General features: G+C 36.0%; 1 protein-coding gene across 1 annotated transcript in view; it reads left to right on the top strand.

Moving 5' to 3' along the window:
- The first annotated feature begins 337 nt into the window (after nucleotides 1–337).
- LOC111051537 (nuclear receptor subfamily 2 group E member 1) overlaps nucleotides 338–17,194 on the top strand; it is a 50,019-nt gene continuing 33,162 nt past the window's right edge. The window contains exons 1-5 of the mRNA XM_039420003.1: nucleotides 338–605; nucleotides 5,014–5,097; nucleotides 11,373–11,453; nucleotides 12,182–12,343; nucleotides 16,429–16,508. Coding sequence (XP_039275937.1) covers nucleotides 5,088–5,097; nucleotides 11,373–11,453; nucleotides 12,182–12,343; nucleotides 16,429–16,508 — 333 coding nt within the window. The 5' untranslated portion in view covers nucleotides 338–605; nucleotides 5,014–5,087. The remainder of the gene's footprint in view (nucleotides 606–5,013; nucleotides 5,098–11,372; nucleotides 11,454–12,181; nucleotides 12,344–16,428; nucleotides 16,509–17,194) is intronic.

Genomic DNA, 17,194 nt, shown 5'->3' with positions numbered 1-17,194 from the left:
GGAGGAAGAAAATGAGTGTGGTTTAAATTTGAGAATTGGTTCGAGAGGAGGGAGGTGAAATGACACATCAAATCAGATCGGTTCCGTCGCTTTTGAGGAGAGGAAGAAGCCTTTTCCGGTTCGATGGGTGCAGGGGTGGTTGGGGGTGAAGTCGATGCAAATCAGTGAGAGAGCAGAGCAACAGAACAGAAGAGGCGCCAAAAGATAAAGCAGTTAATGTGTGGAGGTCGGAAGGTGATGCAAGAGGTGGGGGTAGACGAGCAGAGGGAGGGTGATCGACGACGACTTTGCTGCTCTGTGATTGGCCGGCCACGCCCCCCGTGGCACCTGCTCAAGACCTCCCGCCCAAACAAATCGACCAGCTGACTACACACCTTTCTCCCTTATTACCTCCGGTGGTTGAATCTCCACGGTGACTGTCATCACTCAGCATCCTCTCTTCGAGCAGTGAGCATCCTTGCAGCAGCAGCGGCAGCAGTAGCTCTCTCTGTAGCAGCCCTCTCCAGTGGCGTCACTCGCCACCTTATCGCCTTCCGGTGTCCCTCGTCGACCGCTCGTCACGACCACTCACGCTCCGTCACCGTCTCTTGCCACTAGTCGTCAAGGTAATAATTGTTATCTTATCATATTCTAACATTATTTTATTATTGCATGCATCCTTTAAAACAATCTATCATCCTTGTACAATCCTCATCTATCAGGGTTGTGTGGCAGAGAGAACCTGGAGTCCTAAATCCGCCCTAATAAAGGCATATAATATGATTAATGATAATAATAATAATACTAATAATGATGATAATAATAAGCCCACAATAGACCGGACATCATACTCATAGATAAGTAGAAACAGATCACCTTCCTCATAGACATTGGCATTTCCAATACACATAATTTAAAACAGTACAGTGAAGAGAATGTTGTCAAATACCTGCCTTTGGCAGATGAGATAAAGCAGCTGTGGAGACAGGAAAACGTTGCAATTGGGCCATTATTGATGTCAGCAACAGGGATGGTGCCTAAGGATTTGGCTGATTAGTTGAAAAAGTTGGGATTGTCAGCACGGGCGTTGAATCTTATGCAAAAGGCAATCATACTACTGTATGCACAACATCAATTGTTAGAAGTTTTTTGAATATTTCTAAATAAAAAAAGTGTCATTTTGCTTAATAGCCAATGCAACCTTCATACCCAGTAAATTGGAGACAAAACACACATAATAATAATAAAATAATAATAATAATTTCTCTGGTTGAGGGTAGAACACAAGGAGTTTATTAAAAATATAAACAAGATTGCAAAAAGCACATATCTACAATTATCTATAAAGTATTAATACAATTGATTGAACATTTGCTGATCTAAGAAAATGTGGCCCCCACTATATATGAATATGTATCGGGATGCCACTAGTTTTGCTATTAATTAAAAGATTTCATGCCAAAAGTAAAAAATTCCAATAAAGAAATACATCTTGCGAGTCATTAGAAATTCATGAAAACAAAATTAATATACACAAATTTAAAAAGAAAATTGATAACCTATGATATAGAAATTTTAGACATAAAAAACATGTATAATACTGATGGGAATCTTGGGAATGGGAATGTAGGCTATTATATTAGTACATCATTTCGATGACGTACTCATTGTATGAATCAATCAATAAGAAAGAACATAATTTGGCAAACAGAAAAAAGTGAAGCAACATAATCTACGTTTTAGTCAAACTTCTATCAAAATTCGAAGAGGGAACAGTTTTGGGCTAGGCCTGTTGATCCTTTTTCTGATCATGTATTTGATTTGTGTATTATGGAATGAAAAGAATATATATATATATATATATATATATAATATATATATATATATATATAATATATATATATATTAGAAACAAATGATCGAAAAATTATTATTTGGTATATCCTTGGGGCTTAGAAGCATCATTAACACTTCACAGATTAGGGTTATTGTACCTGTTCTGGTCATCTTTTCCCGCATCCGGGAAAATATCTCTTCTTCCTATGGCCCAAGAACCTTAAAAATTATTGTTTATAAATCCCATTCCAATTTTCAAATAAATGTACTTTTAGTCAATATGCAAGTATAATATGAACTATGATATAGTCAATATAAAGAAGGCTATAAAAATGTTATATATTGTATTTCATTTCGACGCATCCTGTTTAACTTCTATTTTCGTGACGTACTTCTATCATATAACAATATAAATAAAAAATGAATTGTCATTGATTCAGTTCTAAAACATGTGTACCGAAAGTTCATGATATTATATTGACTATTTCCAAGTTACCAGCTAATAACCGGTGAAGAGAATTTTTTGTAGTTTTTGGGTGTTGATCGGCATGTGAGAAATCGAATGCCAGGAATTTAATTTTGAAATGTCTGATAAAGTATTATTCAAGGAATCCTCAATGATAAAATTTTCTCATAAGAGCACAGATGCCTTTCATTTAGCAATGAAAATCAACAAACATGAATGATGAGCTATCTCTATAGGTTAGTTTTAAAGCTCTAACAGCATTCAATTCATCTTACTTTATACTGAAATACTGAATTGTGAATATTAGCCAGATATCATGACAATGCCTTAACTCTATAAATATGATAAACTTAACTCTATTTCGACTCATCAACAATTGAATAAAATTATTGATACCAGTACGTATCCAAACCTGTGTGTTGTGCGGGTTGCCAATACTGCCCCTGAATCGAAACGGTAACCAAGCGGTATCGTATTCGCACAGAGACATGCAACATGCTAGACTGGATTAACAACGAACTTCGTCAAATTTGTCAAATCTACACTTTTCCATTATAACTTGACAATTTGGAACAATATACAGAGTGTCCCACGAAATGAGTGATAGCTGAAGACCATAGATTATGACATCACAATCTTTCACTACATGAAATTCGCAACACAAAGTTCCAGTAAAATTTTCTTATATCGATTTTTGTTCGTACGGTATTTTGCCGTGTGAACAAACAGATATTGTTTGTCAAGGTCTGTTCAATCCAATAGATTACATAAGAACGAAAAAATATCGTACGAACAAAATCGATGTGTGTGTGTGAGGCTTTAGTTTCCAAGATCTACGGTATCGATTCTCCGATTTTTTGAACTAGGCCTACTTACCGTCACAGAAACGTCAATAACTAGAAAACGACTAGTAGTTTTGTGAACAGTGGTCCTCACGCAGTTTTCTCATCCACAAGTATCTGATGTCACCTGTTCTAGCTGATCCAGTTGAATCATAATTTACTCTTAAAAACTGTTATTTGTTTTCTCCAAGATCAAAAACTTACTTATGTTAATAAACTCAGTTCACGTTTGAATTTGTATCTTATATTTATCCAGTTCCAAGATAATCTGATGAAAATATTTCTCAACTATTTTAAATTAATTTTTTCAATCAAGAATATTATAATTTCTTCAGCATTATTTAGTTCATTCAATAATTTTATTTTCAATCACCTATTAAATTTGTTTTTCAAATGTGAGGATATTGATACTGATGGGCACGCATCATAAGAGATATTGATAACCTACCTTATAGAAATACACATGGGCAGACATCTGTGTAATGCATGCAATGAATAATCCACTTGCCAGCTGATTGATTATGAATAATTCTATAGTCTGTATTATCCTATCTTCAAAGTAGATGATATATATAGTGGTATCAGGGTATGGAGGAATTCCTTTTCGTTTCATATAATCCTTAAAACACAAAATTTCAAAAAACCTTGTGTATACATCGACGCGCAGTTGAAACAGGAATATTCTTGCCAAATCTCATCGAATTCTATCAACGCGTTTGGCCGTAATCGCGTTACATACAGACAGACAAAAGATAATCCGAGTTAAAACATAGACCTCACTACGTTAGGTCAATCAGTCAAAATCTAATTCTGAGGATACGATTGGAGAGGGGAAGAAATTATCGAAAAGATTCAAACAATTTGTTCCTTTGTTTCACGTTTTTGAACTTTTTCTGAGTGCTCAAAGTTAAAAATTGTACATTCGTCGAGCTCAAAGCCAAATTTCAAACATTTTTTTCTCAATTTTTTCTCAGGGTAACAATATATTTTCAATAATGGGAGATATTCGTCATTTTAAAAGATTTCGAATGCGTATGAACTTAAGAAAATTCCAATACTGAAATAACGAAAACTGCAAATATCTAAGGTGAACACCCCTTGTTACACCCTCCGTGAGACACTCTATATATCAATATCTAATGAACGAACATGGAAGAAAACAAATAAATTTATGAGTGCGCGTTCCTTACATCATTGAAAAAATATAGCTTCATACCATGACCGTGAACCAGGGTTTTACTTGAGCAAGAAAAGCCAACTGTGTTAGCTTCGGTTGCCCAACTCTATTTATTCATAAAAAAATGAACTTAAATTTTATTATAATTTTATAATAATAAATTCATTTATTCTTCCAATTGATACATCAATTTGTTAGGAGCTTCAAGTAAAATCACTTGTTAGTTCTGACTTTTAATCAACGCCAACAACTGTTCTTCCAAAAATATTAATAAGGGAAAGTTCCAAATGTATAATTTTGAATAGTTTCAACGTCATCAATATAGACTCTTATGATGTGATTGTGAGTGACTATTATTAGACGAAAATCCCAATTAAATGTTGTAAATTACCCCGACGACTTTTGCTACTGCAAATTTTGACAACAGGGTAAACAGCTAGATGGAAATACGATGAGCGCTACCATACAAAAATTATTTGTCAGCCCGGGAATCAAACCCAGTACCCAGTAATTTTTGTATAGTAACGCTCATCATTTACCCTGTTGTCAATATTTGCAGTAGCAGAACTCTTCGGGGTGATTTACAGCATTTAATTGGGATTTTCGTTTAATAATAATGATTCATTAATCAGCATTTGAACAAATGCAATTACCATCTGATTAGGAGTGGTCAGATGTATTTTTGACAGGATAAAATTGTCATTTGATTGCAGATCGAAGCATCTGGTACAGATTCCGGCCAGAGCTGGAACTCCAGAATGATTTGACCTATTCTCTGAATCGGAGGATGGGAACAGGTAAGATATCATCTAAACAAGTCACATTAAATCAATTTGCATTGTCAATATCTAATTCAACACTACAGTACTCGCGTGGGGTACTGCAATACCCCAGACTCTTTTTTGTGTGTGATTTTCGGTAGCTTCATATAATCTCAGTACCGTGATTCAACTAAATCGGAGTATGCTAATGTCGCGTCATTTCCTGGCACTTCAGCCAGTCGAGTTATGAACAAACGTACTTTTACTGTAGTATAGTGAAATTTCCTAAATTCCTAATTCACTGAATCCACGAATTTTACTATACTAGGTCCACGTTATAATGGCAGTGAAGAAAGATAGGGAAACAGCGTTGCCGATTCTCTCCCGTGCCACTGCCTTCTATGAAAGATAGCTGATACCGGTTTATTCGATTTAATATTAACTGCTCGTTTTTGTTTCAAATAACCAATTATATTTAATTCGTCAAGAGAATTTATTTTTCAATTATTAAATGATACATTTACATTAATGTGATTTGAATATTTTGTTATCAATCACATTTCTATATTGTAAGAAGACGATCTGGCAACATTTCGGAGCTAGAAAAGGATAGCACTACCTGCTTTGTCGAATGATAGACAAGGATAGCAAAACCAATGTAAATCAAGTACTGCCATCATAACGTGGACCTCACTATATCACCCTATCACTCTATAATTATCTTTCCACAACTGTGACTCTCCTATCGACTGTCTCTCTCTTTTCCATTGGACGACACGGTGTTTCTCATCACTCCATCGCTCTATATCTTTCCACAACTGTGACTCTCCTATCGACTGTCTCTTTCTTGTCCATTGGACGACATGGTGTTTCTTATCACTCCATCGCTCTATATCTTTCCACACAACTGAGACTCTCCCATCGACTGTCTCTTTCTTATCCATTGGACCTATACGGTGTTTCTCATCACTCCATCGCTCTTTATCTTTCCACAACTGAGATTCTCCCATTGACTGTCTCTTTCTTGTCCATTGGACGACATGGTGTTTCTCATGTCTCCATCGCTCTATATCTTTCCATAACTGAGTCTCTCCTATCGACTGTCTCTTTCTTGTCCATTGGACGACATTGTGTTTCTCATCACTCCATCGCACTATATCTTTCCACAGCTGAGACTCCCATCGACTGTCTCTTTCTTGTCCATTGGACGATATTGTGATTCTCATCACTCCATCGCTCTATATCTTTCCACAACTGAGGCTCTCTCATCGACTGTCTCTTTCTTGCTCATTGGACGACATGGTGGATCTCATCACATCACACCATCGCTCTATATCTTTCCACAACTGAGACTCTCCTATCGACTGTCTCTTTCTTGTCCATTGGACGACATTGTGTTTCTCATCACTCCATCGCTCCATACCTTTCCACAACTGAGACTCTCCAATCGTCTCTCTCTTTCTTGTCCATTAGACGACATGGTGTTTATCATCACTCCATCGCTCTATATCTTTCCACAACGGAGTCTCTCCCATCGACTGTCTCTTTCTTGTCCATTGGACGACATAGTGTTTCTCATCACTCAATATCTTTCCACAACTGAGTCTCTCCCATCGACTGTCTCTTTATTGTCACGGTGTTTCCATGGTGACTGGCCGAGTCTGGTCAGTGTCTGTTTGGATGCAGTTGACCAAGAGAGCGTCAAAGGAACACGCGCGTTACTCATCACTCGGGAAACTCCCACCGAAGCTTTCCACTGAGGGAAAGCGCACCGGGAAAACCACCACCGATGTCGCTCACACCTGTTTGTCTCCGTCATCCGATCAAACACCGGCACGACACAACAAACAGCCAGCGCCAACAGACTCCGTCGAAAACAACTATCCCATCCAACCCTCTTATTTGGCGGCCAACGAAAACACATTCCATTCTCCCCCCCCCCACCCAATCTGGTGTTCTTCGGTAAGCATCTCCCTTCTTCGGTTCAAATACCAATTCAAATACAATTAGCACCAACTGCATACAGTCAACATTTATGCGTGTTCAGGGAGAGGATTCAGGGTAACTGCTGAGGTGTAAGTTCAACTATGTACTGTGTATTTTTGTGTAGTTGAAAAGTTTATATTGTGGTAATTATTCATATTGAATGAAAAAGACTAAGAAATTGTCAAAAACCACAGATTTATTGATACTTAGAAAGACCGGTTTCGGTTGTTACACCATTGTTAAACTCTGATAGAGTTTATCAGAGATAAAGATACTTTATCACAGATTTATTGATACTTAGAAAGACCGGTTTCGGTTGTTACACCATTGTCAAACTATGATACAGTTTATCAGAGATTGACAATGGTGTAATAACCGGAACCGGTCTTTCTAAGTATCTGTGGTTTTTGACAATTTCTCAGTCTTTTTCATTCAATATGTACTTTGTACTTGTTCTAAAACTCAGATGGGATCAACATTCTACAGTAATGCACATAAGAGAAATTAGTTTGTTTATTATCTATTTTTTTTTTTGTATATAATTTAATGTAAAAATAATAAATGGATGAAGGAAATGCTCAAATTCTTCAACAAAAGTATAAGAAAACATTGAGGCTTAAGGATCACATATAATGTCAGCTATCAACTCCGTAAATAATTCATTGTCAACAAATCACCATTCAAATCAAAAAAACTAATTCACTCAGCTTGGTTGAAGATCTTAATTTCAGAACAAAATCATATCAGCATTAAAATTTGTAGGCCCGGTTGCACAAATGTCTGTTGAATTTTAATCATGATTAAATGTCATGGGAACCAATCATGAAAGCTTTCTTCCAAAAAAAAAGCTTCATGATTAGAACTTGACAGGCTTTTGTGCAACCGATCCACAATTACTTACACCTTAATCCAGGAGTACCTTACACCCTTGATTTGAACTGTTACACCCTAACCTTCTTCTTCTTCTTTCGGTACCTTTCCACAAAATATTCGGAGAAACAATTTGTCCATATGATCAGTTATATTCTTCAAATTACATTGAATTCACCAGATTAATATTTATGAGAAGATTATTAAACCTCGCAGTCACTTGATGAAGATCTGAGAGCATATCTTGTGACTGGTCGATGAATGAATAGAGGCGTCAGCTGTGAATTCAATTGTTAGAAGTTGTTGGATGGTAGGGGGGGTTGAATTTGTGAGGTGGTTTGGTAAGAGAGTGGGCGGAGGGGTAGGGGTTTGGGGGGTTGATGGGATAGGTAAGACTTTCTGAACTGAACCCGCCGAGCTGGTTAGTTAGGAAGCTCGTCCGGCCCCGGGCTGCAATCTCTGCGGCGTATGAAATGGAATGGCGCCTAGAGATATCAGTTAATGGATTCTCTCTATTCCCCTCTCGCCCCTCCACACCCATCGGTTTGCCACCACAATTTCACTTCTCACCCTCCAGCCACAGATCTCCGCCCCGGATAAATCTTTATCAAATTTCCCCGCTTCCTCGCTCACCTCTCTCTCTCTTCCACTCTCTCTCTCTCTCTCATCTTTTGATAAATAAAATGCGTGTTCCCGACAAAGTCCCTTCGGCCATTTCTCCGTCACGCCCAACTCTCCACGTCACCAGTCACTCGAAACTGTTACCAAGTTATACTCATTCCTTCTTGCTAAATATATTTCCTCCCATCACACGCTACTCTAAAGTATCCTTCTCATCTTGAAATACTTCGTCCTCCATTTGAACGAAATGTAAGAAAACTTCCAGATATCATGAGGTCATTTATCAAGTGGGAAAGATCCCATTCAACATGGAATGATTTAGGTTCGTCGTAAATTGAGACGGGCCGCTACGTGACATGACGTGACGTGAGTCTGCTGGATGAGTTATATATCATAAAATCTTACTATAATGTTAAATTATTCATCTAATCATTCAGAATTACACAACTTCTAGAAATGTACCACAGTCTAAATCCTAAAACGGTTCCAATTCTAATTCATACAACAGTCCAAAAATGTAGCTATGTTATATGTCATTTTCACATTTCCAAGTACCACAATGTTCACATTGAGACGAAGGTAGCACGTGTGAACATTAGCATATGATATCAACTCATCTAGCAGACTAATATCAAGTCATGTCACGTCATGTTGCGTATCAATTTGCGACAAGCTTGAATCATTTTATGATGGATAGGATCATTCCTACTCGATAGAATTTCATGAAATTTGCGTCAAGCATGACAAAAAATAAGATTCAAACCAATTCAATTTATTTTTTCCTTCTGAATAGATTTCCTTCTGAACCGTAGATAAGAGATAATTGAATTCACTCGATGTTGAGCATATAATATCAACTCATCTAGCAGACTAACGCCATATCATGTCACGTCGTGTTGCGTCTGAATTTACAACAAGCCTAAATCATTTCATGTTGAATAGGATCATTCCTACTCGATAGAATTTCATGAAATTTGCAACAAGACAACCGTAGATAAAAGATGATTGGATTTACTCGATGTTGAGCCTATGATATCAACTCATCTAGCAGACTAACGCCATATCATGTCACGTCGTGTTGCGTCTGAATTTACGACAAGCCTAAATCATTTCATGTTGAATAGGATCATTCCTACTCGATAGAATTTCATGAAATTTGCAACAAGACAACCGTAGATAAAAGATGATTGGATTTACTCGATGTTGAGCCTATGATATCAACTCATCTAGCAGACTAATATCAAGTCATGTCACGTCATGTTGCGTATCAATTTGCGACAAGCTTGAATCATTTTATGATGGATAGGATCATTCCTACTCGATAGAATTTCATGAAATTTGCAACAAGACAACCGTAGATAAAAGATGATTGGATTTACTCGATGTTGAGCCTATGATATCAACTCATCTAGCAGACTAACGCCATATCATGTCACGTCGTGTTGCGTCTGAATTTACGACAAGCCTAAATCATTTCATGTTGAATAGGATCATTCCTACTCGATAGAGTTTCATGAAATTTGCGTCAAGCATGACAGAAAATAAGATTCAAACCAATTCAATTTATTTTTTCCTTCTGAATACAATTCAAAGCAGTTACATAGAATCTTGAGCAATAAAGTCTATACATTCAATAAACGATATAATATACTTACTAAAAACAAACAACAAAATATAGAACTATACTAAACAATAAAACTCTTGAGCTATCACGAATTTATTCTTGTAAAAAATTCTTGTATCAGATAGGAAAGAGCTTACATAGGCAACAAAGGCCTGTGCGTAAGCTCGAGTTATCATAACAATATGCGTTATATCTATAATTATGAAGAGAGATCTAAATTTTTATTAGAGATCTAAACTACATTAAAATAATTTTCAATGATGAATCTATAATCCCCATGCATTAAGAAGGGATGAAAAAAGTGGAAAACTAAATTATAAATAGCTTTAAATTTATAAAAGAGTACGATCATATGCTGATAGTGAATGTTTTTGTGATTTTTCTGGCTACAAATTTATCAAGTTTTTTAATATTTTTCAATTTATTAATGCATTTTCAAGTGTAATAATAATTTGTTTCATCTTTCTGATCAACCAAGATACAAATTTTTTAGTATAATGTGTATTTGGACTGTAAATTTTTGTGATCTTTATAAGAGTGTTTTCATAACCTCATTTGAACTATTTTTATCAAAATTAGGGAGAGGAACAGTTTTTGGGTTTATCCTGTTGATTCTCTCCCAATCATTAATTTGATGTTGTGATTAAGGAATGTAATAAATGTAATAAATGTAATGTAAATGATGAAAACCAAAAAATAGCGAGGAAGGCTACAATTTAAATAACAAATTCAAGTTAGGAAAAGCAAAACAGACAAGCATGACAGAACAGAAAAAAAATCTCTCTGAAGGCAAAAATCTCTCTGAGGGTATTCTGATCCAACCATTTCTTGATAGATCTTAGGTCAGACTCACCTCTAACACGAGCCTCCTCCCAAGTTCTCCCTTCAACAAAATTTAAAGTGTCATCCGCAAAAAGAAATAGCCTCCCATGTAAATTTAATCTGGAAATGTTATTGAAATATATATGAGAAATAGTAAGGGCCCGAGAGTGCTTCCCTGTATCACCCCAAAGTCTACAGGAAGCTCATTACCATTTACTCCATTAATTGAAGAGATGAATGAATTCACTCAATGCCTAAAGGACCGCTCATGTATAGTTTGTATATTGCTAATTCGATACGATTCCCTTCCAACCTTTATCAGATACATCTACATTTTTTCTTTTTTGAGATTCATCAGGCAGCACATCAATAATACTATTATTTCCAGGTGACAGACTGCTAGATATTCCTTGCAAAGTCTGTGGCGACAGAAGTTCCGGTAAACACTACGGGATCTACAGTTGTGACGGTAAGAATCCAAACAAATTATTTGTTTATAAAGGCATTTGTTGACTTGATGTTACTCCACTTACATCATAGCATACATAAAACAATTTCCAAGCATTTTCCTTTATAATATTTCATTGAAAACTCTTTTCAAGCTCATTGAATATGCTTGCATGCATTGCTCCAGTGCGATTCTCTCTCAATCATGTATGACTGACGTCCGTCTTTGAGTTTCTGGTAATTGTGTGCAGGCCGTTCCAAACTTTCCAAGAAACAAGAAAGATAAATAAAAATATTAATCTGAGTACCCTTATAAATTATTTTGTCACTACATTTTAGGCTACTAATGCCATTTTCAGATTTAAGATCCATTTTCCTTCAGAATATATCTCTGGAAAACTCTTTTCAAGCTCATTGAATACGCTTACATACTCTAGTGTGATTCTCTCTTAATCATGTATGACTGACCTCTGTCTTTGAGTTCCTGGTAATTGTGTGCAGGCTGTTCCAAACTTTCCAAGAAAGATAAAAAAAAAATATTAATCTGAGTACCCTTATAAATTATTTTGTCACTACATTTTTCGGCTACTAATGCCATTTCCAGATTTAAGATTCATTTTCCTTCAGAATATATCTCTGGAAAACTCTTTTCAAGCTTATTAAATATGCTTGCAAACATTTCTCTAGTGTGATTTCCTGCTGCACATGTGAGACTGACTCTTGTCAATGTGTTTCTCGTATTTTTTGTAGGTTGTTCGGGATTTTTCAAGAGAAGCATTCACAGGAACCGTGTGTACACTTGCAAAGCACAGGGTGAGTTGAAAGGCCGCTGTCCAATTGATAAGACCCACCGCAACCAGTGCAGAGCTTGTCGTCTCAACAAGTGCTTTCAGTCAGCCATGAACAAAGACGGTGAGTGACTGATATACTTCTCTCATTCCTTGGAACAAAAAAATATTTGATAATAGTATTTTATACTTGTGGATGAGAGTTGGGAGTCATTTCCACAGAGATCTCTTTCTTTTCGCTTCAAATTATTCAACAAGATATTTAGTACTCGTAGATGAGAATTGAGAGTCTCTCTCACAGAGATCGCACTCTTATCTTTTCGAAATATTCAAATGTTATGAAACATTATTGTGTAATACATGTGGTCGCTGCTTTGAAGTGCTTTCAGTCTGCCATGAACAAACACGGTGAGCCATTGATGAACTTTTCTTATTTCTTTGAACAAAATATTTGATATTTTGAGATTAGAGTTAGGAGTCACTTTTAGAGATCTCGCTCTATTCTCTTCAAAAGTTATAGAACAGTATTGAGTAGAACCATAGAGAAAAGATAGTATAAGAAGATATCCCATTTTATAGGTTAGAGTTGGGAGTCACTTTCACAGAGATCTCACTTTTCTCTTCAAATGTTATAGAACAGTATTGTGTAGAACCATAGAGAAAATATAGTATAAGAAGATATCTCATGTTATAGGGCGTTTAAGTTCCAAATTTCACTGTTAACTCTATCCGTTAGACCTATTAGGTTTTTCTATATGACGCTGATAGTCTCACCGTGCTGTTCTCACAATCTCACCCGGCCAACAGACAGTAGTCGACAGTAATCGGCTTGAGTTAACAAAAAATCGGCTTCAAATTTGAAATATGAACGATCTATAGCGTTGGCTATCTTTCTATGCTATATTTTCTCTGTGGTAAAACATATTGTCACTGTTTAACTCGATTGAATGATTAACTCAAGCTTACAATATCTTTACTCAGGTTAAATATTCCAAGGTTGGAGCGATTTGTGGTGTAGTGGATATAGAGCTTACGTAGCAGCCTTGGGGTCATGGGTTCAAACCCGGATACGAACAAACGTTTTTAGCCACTCCTATAGATTTAGGTGTATGTCAGCAACTGCTTAGTTGGAGCTCAAAGGGTTAATCCGAGTTTTTTCAAACTCTTCAAGTCTCAAAGCATCAATTGATTTATTTGTATGATTGATTCACTTATCATGTTTCTAGAACAAACTAATACGTTCTGGTATGTTTTTCAATTGATTTTCATATCGAAATTGATATATAAAATCAGTTACAAAGTATCAAAACGCGTGGAATAGAAGCTTTCTTTACATCGATTTTTCAATTGTTTGTTATCTGAAAATTGGAATATGGAATCAGTTAAGAAGTATCAAAACGCTTGGACTAAAGCTTTCATTACAATAGATGATTTTCAATTGATTGTTGTATGGGAATAAAAATTAATATGGAATCAATTACAATGCAGCGCAAACGGGTGGAATAGAATCTTACTTCACAATCGACAATTTCTGGTTTTTGCGGAGATTTGATGTATTTTTCGGTCTCACAGAAATTGATGGAATAGGGAGACGTCCAATATAAATCAAAGAGCCACGGGACATCAGATGAGATTATGAATCGTCGATTGTAATGCAGAGGAGAGTGTGAATAGAGAAGCGAAGTATCACAAAGCAATGGCCGTTACTGTCTGGTGGAGACCATTGTGTACGCATGTGAAACGAGGCCATAAAACACATCTGGACTCTGAGTCGATAAACGATGAAAGATGGATAAAAGACCAAGGTATCACTTCTCCCACCTCGTCAGGCAGACGAGAGACGATCTCAGACCACAAATTTCAGTCATTCAAAAGAATCCAATTTGCTTGCCCCCTCTATCTTTCTGGAAAGATTGTCGTTCGAACTCTGTCACAATCGGAGTCTTGTTCAACCAATCTCCAGCAACTAAATTTCTTGAATATCTTTTGTACTTTGAATAATTGTTGTATATTCTGAGTGCCTCTTCGCATGAATCTATGGCTCGTTTACACCAATGCTTTTTTCTCGTTTACATTGCATTCTAAAGTGAGGTCGACGTTATAATAGCAGTGTAGAAAAATGTATAGGACAACAATGTATGAATGTATAGGTGAAAAATGTATGAAAATGTATAGGAGAACAGTCTTGCCACTGCCTTAATTATTCCATAATTATTATTCTGTTCTATATTGTACATTGTTTTTGTATTGGAATAAAGAAATTGAATTGAATTGAATTGAATTCTATAGAGGATAGCTGGTACCGGTATATCTAATGTTATATCAACTGTTCATTCTTGTTTAGAATAATCAATTCTATCTGTCAAGAAAATATATTTTTCAATGACTAAATAATACATTTTCATAATTCATTTTGCACATTTTGTTAATTGATTACATTTTTAATTGTCAATAAAAGATTTGGCAACGTTGCAGAGCTAGAAAAGGATAGCGCTCTCTGCTTTGTCAAATGGTAGACAAGGGAAGCAACATCAATTTCAATAAAATACTGTCATTATAAGTTGAACCTCACTATTCACAGGTACATTCGTTTACATCAATTGGAATCCAATATCTTGGATCAGCTAATCATACGGTATCACTTGCATCTTTGGCATCTTGATTTGGGCAGTCACAGTTCAGCATTATCAGTATTGAGGGTACCACTCTGATGTGGAAAGCGAAAAGGGACCAGTTGTCGGAAGAGTAAAATGTTCAGGGCAGACAATAATAGAGACTAGGGTCAAAAATATCGATTTCGAGTTTTCAATCGATTATCATGCAGTAACATCTCCTTTGTTGATCAGAATCGATTCAAAAGTCGACTTTTTCGTCGATAATATGAACAGTCGATTATATGAACACATAATTATAATGTTGCAGAGAAGGGAACAGTTGTCGTTATGGAGTTATAAAATTGCCCTGTTTTTATGTTTGAATAGGCATAACTCAGTCATTTTTCAAGATATCAATCTGATTTTTTTTTAATTGTTCTTTATAGTATCCTTTAGTGAGGAGGAATGATATCTCAAATTTAATTTTTTGAGACAACTGGTCCCTATTTGCTTTCCACATCACCCTAAGAGAGACGAAAACCTTTTTATTCTGATAATTCCCTTTTTATCTACTAATTCATTCAGAGACTGATATAAATTACAAGTAACGTTATCTGCTAGGTACATGCTACTCAAATTTCCAGTTGTTAAATGAATCAACCAGCTAACACTCAACCAGCATGCCTGAATGGTCAGTAAATTCTTGATATGAGGCGATTTTTCTATAGCCTTTATGTAAAAAGGAATCCGGCCATGATTCAATCGTTTCTGAGATTGGGATAAGTTCTGTTCAATAACTGTTTCAGACTTCTTCCCATGAATGAGTCTGAGAGGAATATAATATGAAGATTACCTATCATTCATCTCCCATTATTTTCTACTTGTAATCGGTGGACTAAATTCAGCAATTCCTCATTCATTCTCACTCACTCAAAAACAATGAATATCTGGTGAGAATAAATTATTTTCCAACATCTCAATACAAGTACGACAACCCTTTTTCCACAACTCCACCCTTTACCGTATTCAGCAGCATTTTAATGAAAAGGGGTACTTCACGTCACTTAACCAACAAACGTGGAAAAGAGCATCTCCCATCCCCAATCGCTCTTTTCTTTTATCGTCATTCGTGCTCCTTGCTTCCTCTCCCGTTCATCCGAGTTGTCAGCTACAAAGAGGAATGCTCCGCCAGGTTGACTCTGGCAATCAGGGTAGATCAATATTGGCTCAGTGCCCGGCTGATTCGTCGAACCCACTTTCTTTGCATACCAATTAAAAAGGCTTCTTCCCCCGCCCTCGTTTGTCTCCTCTCTTTAACCTTTTCCTTCTTTACTTCTTGCGAGCGCAAACATCGCGTGGAAGGCGAAGTCTGCAAAATTGTACGGATCGAATAAAGTGTGAAAAAGATACTATGACGGAAATTGAAAAGTTTCAGCTCCGATATAATCCAAGTGCAAAGAAATCTTTGTCAAACTTTGTCTATCTACTTTCCAGTTTGAGTTTTGTTTTATTAACTTTAGTATCATAGTGCCGTTCCCTAAGAAAACTTTTCTTAATTCCATCGAAGAGGTTCTTTTGAAATTTTCTGTAACTAGAGTTTATAATCTTCCTTCAGATAAATCAATAGAAGGCTTGAAAAACAAAGGAACTGTGAAGATTGTTAATCTACAATGCACGAGCACAGAAGCTCTTAAGGTGCGTACAGATATACGCGCCGCGAACATAAGCAATTCACTTTTAATCAGCTTATATCTGTATTTTTACAGAAACGGTAAGATACAGATATAAAAAACTTGGCATCAGCTGATAAAAAGTGAATTGTTCATGTTCGCGGAGCGTAAATCTGTACGCACCTATATACTTATAAAAACCAGTATTTATTGATCATTCCTAAACAAGTCAATAAAATATCACCAAGAAAACTAGTCAAGATTGATTCGATTCAATGAAATATCATCAACAAAACTAGTCAAGATTGATGCATCTTTTTCATTTTCAATTAATCAATTGACAAAACTATAATAGTTGGTACATTTATAATCGGAAATGTGTATTTCATACGACAATAGACCAGAAGACCAAAGGAAAGTAGGTTCTGATATAGAATGTTGATTGAGAATTGGAACGCTTCTTCAAGCATTATCTGAGTCAAAAATGAATCAGAAATCATTAGAATGGGATCAATAAATAGAATATTGCTATTCTGAACGCGTCCTATGAACAATTTATTTTAAGATTTTTTCCGAAATATCTACGGCCGAAGATGACTTGCTGTTGAGTGTAGAAGTGAACGTATCCTATAGTGAGGTCCACATTATAATGGCAGTGTACGATTGACAATACTGTTGCTGTCCTTTTCTATCATATAACAAAACAGATAG

This window comes from Nilaparvata lugens, chromosome 2, assembly GCF_014356525.2.
Source record: "Nilaparvata lugens isolate BPH chromosome 2, ASM1435652v1, whole genome shotgun sequence".
Classification (NCBI taxonomy): Eukaryota; Metazoa; Arthropoda; class Insecta; order Hemiptera; family Delphacidae; genus Nilaparvata; species Nilaparvata lugens.
The sequence above is the reverse complement of the archived record's forward strand: the minus strand, read 5'-3'. Positions and strand labels throughout refer to the sequence as shown.